This window comes from Osmerus eperlanus, chromosome 19 (genome assembly GCF_963692335.1).
Source record: "Osmerus eperlanus chromosome 19, fOsmEpe2.1, whole genome shotgun sequence".
In the NCBI taxonomy this organism is placed as follows: Eukaryota; Metazoa; Chordata; class Actinopteri; order Osmeriformes; family Osmeridae; genus Osmerus; species Osmerus eperlanus.
The window spans coordinates 4,535,596-4,547,782 of record NC_085036.1 but is presented as its reverse complement, the minus strand read 5'-3'; the positions used below and the strand labels follow the sequence as shown (position 1 = coordinate 4,547,782).

General features: G+C 41.8%; 1 protein-coding gene across 2 annotated transcripts in view; it reads right to left on the bottom strand.

Annotated features, from left to right (window-relative positions):
* Nucleotides 1-12,187, bottom strand: part of erg (ETS transcription factor ERG) — a 95,151-nt gene that overhangs the window by 73,882 nt on the left and 9,082 nt on the right. For both annotated transcript variants that reach the window (XM_062485071.1, XM_062485074.1), the window contains exon 2: nucleotides 36-127. In XM_062485071.1, the coding sequence (XP_062341055.1) occupies nucleotides 36-74 (39 nt within the window). In that variant the 5' untranslated portion in view covers nucleotides 75-127. The remainder of the gene's footprint in view (nucleotides 1-35; nucleotides 128-12,187) is intronic.

Genomic DNA, 12,187 nt, shown 5'->3' with positions numbered 1-12,187 from the left:
TTCGACAATGTGAGTGAGTAGAGTGAGGAACTTACTTTGGTTGGTCCGGCAGGATCTGCTCCAGTCTGAATCATGACCCCCGGTAGACATCAGACACCTAGACAACACAGCCACACACTACACAGCCCTGGGACACAGAGGGAGGGATGGAGAGAGACTGTGTGAAGGAGAGAGGGAGAAAGGGGGGGGGGCATTAGACACAGTTCAATAATCATTCTCTTAAAGGGATGATTGACAGTTTTTTGGGGGGTATTTCACACTGTTCCTTAAGGTCTCCGAATACGGTATGTAACATTGGTTGGGCTGAAAATGGCCCGGGTGCTGTTCTATGCCCCCTGATACATCCAGTGAAATTTTCCCGGGAAAAAAGGTTTTCTCCTTTTAGGCCGTAAGGTGAACCCTGTTATCGTTTCAACCCGCTCCACAGTCTGGCATCTACACAATATTTAGCTCATAAAAAAGTTTTTTTTGCTGAAATTCCAGTCGATTGTCGATGCGTCTATGTTATATGCAGAACTAGTTTCTTCAGAGCGTAATAGGATTTTGGTGGCACGGTTCGACACGTGATCCTTCTACACCAATAAGGTAGCTGCTTTTTGTCAACATGGGTGGATATGGTCAGAGCCTGTTTAAGGAGAGCCTTGCCACTCCCTATTAAGCCCCATTGTACCGAATTTGGCTGCAGTTCCACCAGAGTTCCACTGGGGGTGATCGCGAGCGAGTGCATGTTGAATGGGAGTCTATGGAGCTAAACGGCTAAATTTGTCTCTTTCACCTGATTGTCGTTGAGAAATCTCAGATTTTATTGTAGTTTTTGCATGTTCAACATGGGATTACAGGTCGAAAGTTGAATGAACGAGTACTTATGTCCTTTCGATTTCTTACAGGGTAAGTCGTTGTTGCCCATAACACGCTAGCATTCTGCTAACGAATGCTGATTGGTTAGTGAAGGACTGACTACGACCAGAGATCCCGCTCGATGGCATCCGAAGCAGAATGTCAGAGCATTAGCAACATTAGCAACAACATTAGCAAACCAAAACTCTTTCTAGCATGTGTATTGACAGGGAGAGCCTAACCTGTCAGCTGTGTTGTCGATGCCTCGAGAGAAAAGTGGAAGTAACCAGAGCTTGCCGTCAAGCAGTATCTCAGGCCGTACAATGTGTATGACGTCAATGACATTTTAAAAGGCTTTTTAGAACAGAAAGGTGACTTAAAAAAAATCTATCACCCAGCGGTGTGTATTTTTTTTGCCTCCCCTTTCGAATTCAGAATTCAAATTACTAGACAAAAAATTATATCCTGAGAAAAGGGGATTTTGAGGGGTATAGCTCCATAGACCTCCATTCATTCTGCACTCGACTGTTAGCGCCCTCACATGGAACTAGAGTGGAACTGCAACCAGTTCAGAACCCGGAAGTTTCCCGAGAGTGGCAGTTCTCTCTATATTAGACATTCTCTGATGGGACCTTGCACGTAACGGGACGTAACGGGACGTTGCATGTAACGGGACGTAACGGGACGTTGCACGTAACGGGACTCAGGTGCCAGAGCGGTTAGGGAAGCGGGCTTGTAATCAGAAGGTTGCCAGTTCGATTCCTGGCCGTGCCAGATGACGTTGTGTCCTTGGGCAAGGCACCTCACCCTACTTGCCTCGGGGGAATGTCCCTGTACTTACTGTAAGTCGCTCTGGATAAGAGCGTCTGCTAAATGACTAAATGTAAATGTAACAGAGATTCGGCCCCTGACAGTGTTTCGCATGTGATACACTGCGGCTGCAAAAGTGCGTGTGAGACAGGCAGATGTTCATGTTTTTCTGCAGGACTGTGTTGCACAGACTTATGTCGTTGTTGTAATTGTGCCAACACAAAAGAAACTGAGGAACTGGAAGATAACTGTCCTGACAATATTTCATATTTTTCATTACGATAGTGTTTATGGTTGATCAGTGTTTTCATTTGTGGAAGAATGAATGAATGAATGTTACAACAACGACATAAGTCTGTCTGCCCCCCCCCCCAGGTTAATGTAATAGCCTAGTTTAATAACTAATGTAATATTGCACATATTGTCGTACTATTTCCCCTAAAGCAATAAGGTTAGGCTACTTAGAGACCTTCCACTCATAAAGTATGTTCTAAATGGCATAAATGCCAATTATTAATTGACGTATTAATAATTGACCTTGGTCAGTAGCCTAGCCTATCGATTAAGGTACTCGAAAGCATGTACACTGTCTGCTTCATTTGAGCTTGATAGGCTAAGCATTCTGTAGCAAATAATAACAATAAACCCACTATTTATTAATTAAAACTACTTCTGCATAGTAATGCACCGAAAATACAAACGTAAGCAAAGGCAGCAATCGCTATCGAATCAACAAACATGTGCAATTTAGCTAGCAGGGGAATAATACAGATCACCAGTTAACTTAATTTAAATTAGCAATAATACAGACTAATACAATAACAGGCTTAAATTAACTGACAAGTTAGCTATACGACTTCTCAAAGACGCACAATCTCAACTGCAGTGTGAAGCGCGTATCCATGCTAATCTCCGACATGCACTCTAACAATCACATAGACGTCCTAAAATTTTGTACAGCCCTATTTCTGATACCATGGCGGCAGAAATGCAGAATAAACATAGAGGAAACACTGTAACGTGCAAGGTCCCATCCTCTATTTGACAACCATATCAGAGAATGTCTAATATAGGGAGAACTGACACTCTCGGGAAACTTCCGGGTTCTGAACTGGTTGCAGTTCCATGTGAGGGCGCTAACGAGCGAGTGCAGAATGAATGGAGGTCTATAGAGCTATACCCCTCAAAATCCACTTTTATCAGAATATAATTATTTGTGTAGTAATTTGAATTCTGAATTCGAAAGGGGAGGCAAAAAAAATAAAAATAAAAAAATTTTATGAGCTAAATATTGTGTAGATGCCAGACTGTGGAGCGGGTTGAAACGATAACAGGGTTCACCTTACGGCCTAAAAGGAGAAAACCAGCAGTGTGTATTTTTTTTGCCTCCCCTTTCGAATTCAGAATTCAAATTACTACACAAATAATTATATTCTGATAAAAGTGGATTTTGAGGGGTATAGCTCTATAGACCTCCATTCATTCTGCACTCGCTCGTTAGCGCCCTCACATGGAACTGCAACCAGTTCAGAACCCGGAAGTTTCCCGAGAGTGTCAGTTCTCCCTATATTAGACATTCTCTGATATGGTTGTCAAATAGAGGATGGGACCTTGCACGTTACAGTGTTTCCTCTATGTTTATTCTGCATTTCTGCCGCCATGGTATCAGAAATAGGGCTGTACAAAATTTTAGGACGTCTATGTGATTGTTAGAGTGCATGTCGGAGATTAGCATGGATACGCGCTTCACACTGCAGTTGAGATTGTGCGTCTTTGAGAAGTCGTATAGCTAACTTGTCAGTTAATTTAAGCCTGTTATTGTATTAGTCTGTATTATTGCTAATTTAAATTAAGTTAACTGGTGATCTGTATTATTCCCCTGCTAGCTAAATTGCACATGTTTGTTGATTCGATAGCGATTGCTGCCTTTGCTTACGTTTGTATTTTCGGTGCATTACTATGCAGAAGTAGTTTTAATTAATAAATAGTGGGTTTATTGTTATTATTTGCTACAGAATGCTTAGCCTATCAAGCTCAAATGAAGCAGACAGTGTACATGCTTTCGAGTACCTTAATCGATAGGCTAGGCTACTGACCAAGGTCAATTATTAATACGTCAATTAATAATTGGCATTTATGCCATTTAGAACATACTTTATGAGTGGAAGGTCTCTAAGTAGCCTAACCTTATTGCTTTAGGGGAAATAGTACGACAATATGTGCAATATTACATTAGTTATTAAACTAGGCTATTACATTAACCTGGGGGGGGGGGGGGCAGACAGACTTATGTCGTTGTTGTAACATTCATTCATTCATTCTTCCACAAATGAAAACACTGATCAACCATAAACACTATCGTAATGAAAAATATGAAATATTGTCAGGACAGTTATCTTCCAGTTCCTCAGTTTCTTTTGTGTTGGCACAATTACAACAACGACATAAGTCTGTGCAACACAGTCCTGCAGAAAAACATGAACATCTGCCTGTCTCACACGCACTTTTGCAGCCGCAGTGTATCACATGCGAAACACTGTCAGGGGCCGAATTTCTGTTACATTTACATTTAGTCATTTAGCAGACGCTCTTATCCAGAGCGACTTACAGTAAGTACAGGGACATTCCCCCGAGGCAAGTAGGGTGAGGTGCCTTGCCCAAGGACACAACGTCATCTGGCACGGCCAGGAATCGAACTGGCAACCTTCTGATTACAAGCCCGCTTCCCTAACCGCTCTGGCACCTGAGTCCCGTTACGTGCAACGTCCCGTTACGTCCCGTTACGTGCAACGTCCCGTTACGTCCCGTTACGTGCAACGTCCCGTTACGTCCCGTTACGTGCAAGGTCCCATCAGAGAATGTCTAATATAGAGAGAACTGCCACTCTCGGGAAACTTCCGGGTTCTGAACTGGTTGCAGTTCCACTCTAGTTCCATGTGAGGGCGCTAACAGTCGAGTGCAGAATGAATGGAGGTCTATGGAGCTATACCCCTCAAAATCCCCTTTTCTCAGGATATAATTTTTTGTCTAGTAATTTGAATTCTGAATTCGAAAGGGGAGGCAAAAAAAATACACACCGCTGGGTGATAGATTTTTTTTAAGTCACCTTTCTGTTCTAAAAAGCCTTTTAAAATGTCATTGACGTCATACACATTGTACGGCCTGAGATACTGCTTGACGGCAAGCTCTGGTTACTTCCACTTTTCTCTCGAGGCATCGACAACACAGCTGACAGGTTAGGCTCTCCCTGTCAATACACATGCTAGAAAGAGTTTTGGTTTGCTAATGTTGTTGCTAATGTTGCTAATGCTCTGACATTCTGCTTCGGATGCCATCGAGCGGGATCTCTGGTCGTAGTCAGTCCTTCACTAACCAATCAGCATTCGTTAGCAGAATGCTAGCGTGTTATGGGCAACAACGACTTACCCTGTAAGAAATCGAAAGGACATAAGTACTCGTTCATTCAACTTTCGACCTGTAATCCCATGTTGAACATGCAAAAACTACAATAAAATCTGAGATTTCTCAACGACAATCAGGTGAAAGAGACAAATTTAGCCGTTTAGCTCCATAGACTCCCATTCATTCTGCACTCGACCGCGATCACTCCCAGTGGAACTCTGGTGGAACTGCAACAAAATTCGGTACAATGGGGCTTAATAGGGAGTGGCCAGGCTCTCCTTAAACAGGCTCTGGTCCCATCATCTATTTTCCAAACATATCCATCCATGTTGACAAAAAGCAGCTACCTTATTGGTGTAGAACGATCACGTGTCGAACCGTGCCACCAAAATCCTATTACGCTCTGAAGAAACTAGTTCTGCATAAAACATAGACGCAACGATAATCGACTGGAATTTCAGCTACAAACTTTTTTTTGGTAGCTTAGCACGACTCGTTCCTTTTTATGAGCTAAAGATTGTGTAGATGCCAGACTGTGGAGCGGGAATCATTTTCTAAAAGACTTTTCGTGGTTCACCTTGCGGCCTATTTTATGGTATGCTCATGAATATATAGATGAGCTGCGCGCTGATTGGTTGGTTTACAACGAGTGAAGCTGCGGAGCACAGACGCAACACGGCCAACAGCACTCACTGAAACAACGAAGGTGGAGACTTGAAATAAAAACGAACAAATAAATCTATTGTGTCTACACAACACTGTTTTCAACAGATTGACTAGATATTATTTGAAATGATTACGTCAGTTGTTTCCACTTCTGTTGTCGAAGCAAACAGGATCGCTTTAGGTGGGTAACGTTAGCACTACAGCTTAGCAGACAAACTATCGTGATTCAACTCAGCTTCAGTTAGCTCTAAGTATCTTGCTGAAAAATAAATCTGGACAAACATGCATCTTGAATTGTAGATTTACCTGACAACACAGGTTATTTATTTGAATGAAACACAGTCAGGAACATGAAATAACGTTAGCCCCATTGCCAATAAACTAGGCTAAATCATCACACATTCTACTTATGCTCTTGCGTTAGCAAGCTAAACTAGTTTACATGCCTACAGTATAGGTGTTTTCGCTATCTAGCTTTTCTTGCATTCCTTGCAAATCAGCGTTAATAAATAGGGATATTCCATAGATAATCGTTCTTGTTCTTTGGGAAGATGTTGAAAAGTGTCAGGATTCCCGGTACAGCCTGGAACACTGCTTTTATGGCGCTCCATTTTCAATATCTTGAAAATTTATAAACTTTCTTATTTGTAATTCCTGTGGAAGTACAGAGCAGCACGCAGCTAGCTAAAAAAGTGGGCGGGTAAATGTACATTTTGAGGCGTGACAAAGTTGATGCTGCAACTTGTGACGTCACAAGTTGCACTGTTTCAAAAGCTAGCGTTTGCAAGTTGCAGTTTCAAAATAGTAGTGAGAAGTGAAATTTTGATAGGAAAGAGGTTTCAATGGACTTTGAGGTTCACTGTATGTCTATTTTACACACCAAACTGTCATTTTTCAACTATGACCAGGTAAAATCGTTTTTTGCAATCAATCGCCCCTTTAAATCACAAAAATGTCCACTCATGTGGCATGGAGTTATTGACACATATGGCATCCCATGACATAGGGGTATTATCCCATCAATCTCCCCCATAAAATTCCCCTACTCTGGTGCCGATTGGTACTTCGAGGATCAACTCTGAACACATCCCCTTGTTTACTTTTTTGAATATGTCCCCCCTTCTCATTCCATCAAAAATATTGTTCTGTCATGGCTGATTGCACCTATGAGAATGGGCCTAAACAAACTCAGGACAGGATTGATAGGCCAATCTCTTCTCCTCCGTCCCTATTGGTCACATCTGGAAGCCATCCAGTAGCACAGACAGCAGTCCTGTGGCCAATGGAAGTTCGCTGTAATTACTAACACCAGTGTTAATCAAAGGCTGGCCTGGGACATGCCAGCGACGCATTTGTTTATTATTTAGACTTTGGTGTGTGGCTCTCTGATTATCCCAGGTCATTGCTTCACTACCACTGTCACTGGCAGGTAGAGGAGCGTTGTGTGTGTCTGTGTAGAAGAGATGGAGGCAAATGGTCTATGCCTACACAGAAACCATAAGCCACAAACACACTGGCTACCCTCCAATCTTTACAAAATATGACAGTAAATTATTATTATATTAACTTAAAGATCCTGTAAAGTAAATTCCATGTTTTGCTTCTAAGTACATTATATACGTGTGAAATGAGTTCCTGAAAGCATGTGCCAAGCGCTAAAACTTTGTCGCACTGAAATGTGGAGTTAGACCGAAGAACAGTTTCTCTTCCGTTTTCAGATCAGGTTTTAATGGGCGGAGCCAAAAAACGACCTATCTACGTCATTTCGACCTATCTACGTCAGATCACTGAATGGCTCCTCCTGCTGTACTGTTATTGTAGCTTACATCAGCTAGCTAGCTAGCTTCAGGATGTCTCCCACCACCCGCAACTGCATCTTCCCTTAAGCAAGAACTCCAGCTGCGCTTCAACGCAATTTAAGTTCCCTATTGATAATAAAAGGAAAAATAGGTGGATAGATTTTGTGAAGAGCCACGCTCATGGAAAGCTTCGGATAAACTCCAACAGCCGCCTCTGCACTGACCATTTCACGGCGGACAGTTTTAACATGGACCAGAGACAGACGGGGTTCACCAACACACGGCTTCTCTTGCAGCGCGGAGCCGTACCGAGCATCGCCCCTCCGGCCGTTCATCCTCCGGTCGCACTTGGACCATCCACCGCCGCCAGCAGTTCATCACTCAGTTCTGTGTGCTTGTTATAATTATACTAGATAACTTTTCCAGAGGTATCTCTGCTATGAGTTAGTGCAAACCGCTAAATTGATATTAGGATACTCGGTGTAGAATGATAGTATTTTGGTGGAATGGTAGCTAATGTCTCTGGTGTCAATTTTTACTCCCGTGTTACAGCTCAGGGGAACATTTCATTTCTATGCATCTGTATGTTCTCATTGAACAAATAAATTATAATTCTATACTGTTTTGTTCGGCTTGACATAGCGTCCATTATCTGGGTCGGAGGTAGGCACTAGGTAGCGAGGGGCGGAGCTTCAGCTCCTTCAGGCGACACGCCCACCCAGTCTCGAACAGAGAAGACTGCTGATTTTCTTACGATTTCAAAGCCTAATTTAACATACTTGTCAGTGTTTTTTTTTTCATTCGAATTTGGACGGGTAGTTAATAACACATTCTGTGGTGTGGTGAACTTGAAAGTCGTTTTTAATTCCACTTTACAGGATCTTTAAATTATGTATGTTTTCTGAGACACAGAGGGAGTGATAATCAACTGACAGCCCAGGTGATGTCATACCCCAGTGATACTGTATCACCATTTTGGCTCACCATGGCGACTGCTCACTCACTGTTTTCCTATACCTGTAGTGTCAATGGCCTGTGGAGTACTGACGCCAACCAAGAGCACCAGTATATTATCACACACCTTTTTTTGTTACATTTTAAAATTAAAACAGTATGTGAATAACAGTTACAGTTAAACACGAAAAAAAAATCTAAAACATTCCAGGACACCCACAAAGGACAGGGCAGCCATCATAGAAAACACACTGAAAAATCAAATCAAGCTATAAAACCAGTGTGCATCAAAGAAGAACTATGTTTGTGGAACAGAGGAGGTCTGGACTTCTTTTAGGAGTTACTGGACTGCCATCAGACACAGGCTATGTTGTTTTGTGCTCCAGGGCTTGGATCGTTTGAAGAAGTCAAAGAAGCCTTTTCATTATTTCTGTAGCGTCTTTGTTAACAAATGTCTTACCTAGCAGGTAACCATGCCTGAAAAGTATGTATGTTAAACTGCTCTTGGCTTCTGCTCTTGGTTTGCTCTTGCTCTTGGCTTCACAATTGGTCCATGCCATTTTTGAGGTAGGTAAAACCAATTGGGTCCAAGGTTCCCCAATTCGGGTTTGTTTCAAACTATCAGTCTTCAGCTAAAATTCTTATCTTAAAATGTTCACGGACAGACTAGCAATAATTATTGCTAGTCAATACAGACTCTAGTCCTGCAAATGTTTCCATTTAAATTTGATTTAGCATGTCAGAACGTTCACTCTGGTGTACTACTTGACATAAATGCATTTGAGCTGGGCAATTAGAAAGCTGGCTTGCATTGGTGAATTCCCTTGGTTATTATTAAAAAAAAAAATATATATATATATCATATGGACTATGTATTATCAACTTAATAATAAGTCTTTCGAACAAGGAATGGATCAGGTTTTTTTTTGCTTATAAAAAAAATAAATGTAAACATTCTATTCTCACTGACTAGAATGCCAACTTTTATGTGTTTCTGGAAGGATTTATGGGGGATTTCTAGTTGTCCCAAAATCCTGCCTGCCTGCTCATGTAACCCTAGGTGTGAAGTGAGTGGCAGGCCTTAAGAGAACTACAGCTCCTACAGCAGCATGCCATTTCAGCCTGAGACACTTTTATGCGCTGTTTACTTTACCAAAATAAAACTTTCCAGAGAGCAAAAGACATCCCAAGACAAGGAGTAGAGTGGTAAATGACATCATAGGGTAATGGATTTTTAAGTGGCTAAGATTAAGATTGAGATCAAGTATTACATTGAAAAATGGTGATGGAAAAATCCCAGCCCAATTCAAAACATTAGCACTAAAAATCACATCAATGTGTGAAATACAGTGACCAATTGTGGGTTATGTAACAGACGTATTTTGTAATCGTTCAATTTCTTCTGACTCTGTTACAGTCTTCCCCAGCACTATGGCTGCCCATTCACATGTCCATGCCAAGGCTATGCTCTGAGTCTGTCTGATAGAAAAACGGTTTACTGAACAGAGGATTTTTTCATTGATTTGATGCAAGATGGTAGCCTGGCTCTGCCCTCCTACGTACTTCCGCTCAATTTTCATTTTGCTTCTGTACTGTGTATGGGCTTGAGGTATATTGGTCAGATGTCTCCGGTAAACTTTTTACCGGTCAAATCAGCGAACAGAGGGAGTGGCTGAGAACGATAACGTGCGCTAGTTTGAGTTGTAGTTCCGTAATGGCGGCGGAGAAAGATGCGAGCGAAGCCATTCGGTCCGTTGTGGCAACACTGCCGAATATATCCAGAAGTTAAAGCCGGAGCAAGAACAATCTTTGATCCCCACGGGGTTTGTTTTTCCAGCTAGCTCCGTTAGTGGTGAAGGAGGTGGCTAAGGCGAACTAGCGATTGGTTATGCCAGATCCAGAGTGGCTCTGGGCAGATCCAATAGTTTTAAACTTCAACAGAGTACCCGCATTCAAGGAAGTTAACGCTTGTCAATGGATCAAGCCCAGACTCTCAATGTAGGAGAGTCTGGTTAGGACCAGGCTAGCAAGATGCTACCTACAATGAAATGAATTGCATACAAATATCTCTGGTTTGTCGAATAATTTTGGTATTACACTTGGTGTTTTTCTGATGAAATGACGTCTCATAAATATGACCTCAAACCACCTTGTTAGATTTACTACGTCAGCTAAAGGGCATGGGCAGCTAGTGGTCACAATGACTTCACCTTCTTGAGACATTCCCAACAATGCCAGCATTAGAATATTGACCACAATTCTACATTTTAATGTTACATTAGCTTGAAAACAACAGAAGGAGGTTGATCCCTTCTCCCACTCATACCATCTTTGGCTATTTTAAAGCCCTATTTAAGACCTCTAGCACGTCTCGCTAACCCACCCACATGCACATAAAACGCCATTTGCGCGACCCTCTTTATAATTTATATGTCCTTTGAAAGATTTAAAAAGGGTCTGGATTCATTTTGTCCCATGTGGCAAAGATCTCTGGTATTTGGAGTCATCTGTATCTAATTAATAATTTATTTCTTACTTTTCAAAAATGGCACCAGCATCTTGGAGCATGGCCCTATGTTGATTTACAGCAAAACGTACGGTAGAATTCACAGTCTGTCTGTCTGTCTGCAGGTCTGCCTGCATGCCTGCCTGCCTGGCTTTTTCTGGGAGAACTGTGTTTCTGCAAAAAAAAGGGTAGAACATTCCTTATTAAAGTAAAGTTTCAAGTTCAGCATGCTCAGCGGGAGAAACCAACCCAAATCAATAGAGCGGGTGGGCTTATAAGAGAGCACTCTAATAATCCTTAAAGAATTACACTACTTAGCATATTTTCAGCAAATTAGGCACATATGGTTGTCAAGAAAGGTTGGCTTACACACACACCCCGCAGCAGACAGACACGCACAGGCACATTCAGTTGTTGGCTCACTCCTCAATTGTGTAGACCTGAGGTGTTTTGCCACACAACACAAGTGTAAGGCTCTGATGGTGCTCTGAAGCGACAAACATCATTTAGGATAATTTTCCTCTGCTACTTTGTATGTGGGAAGTCCTTGAAGCAATCTTGCAACAGATTGCTTTATCTTGTTCTTGTTTGCTTTTCAAGCTGTAGAATCATCCTCCCCTTTAGAATAGAACATGCTGATGCAGTGAACACAACAAACAAATGTATAATGAGCACCAATAACTTTGGCTGCTCTGGCTTTCCAGCTATACTGAGGGAGGACATGGTGTTGTTCTAAAGCCTAACCTGCTATCCCCACACATGCCTGTGGCCTGGTGGCTTCTGTGGTGACATCCACATACAATCTAAAAACAGACAGGGAATCCAGGCTACACACTCTCCTATGGACCACTAAATCCGCAACAAATTTCACTATCTCTTTATCAACTATTGGAGAAGACACAAAGAATGTAATTGTTGCACTGAGTCTAATTAAAATATAGACCATTCCTTGTCACTAACCCCTGAAACACTGTTAACTGTGTTTATTTGGTTCATAATTGTTTGCTGTACTTGATGTATGACACTGATGTACAGCAGTGTTTGTATGTTGCTTTGGATTAAAGCTTCTGCTAAATAAATAGAACGTTATGCAAAATGTTATTTTTATTGGTTAGCTTATGTGCTTTAAAGTGTGAGTGGAGATGACAGAGTAAGGTGACCAATACCAGACAAGAATTTACAGGCCATTCGTTTCTGTTAATTATGCATTATG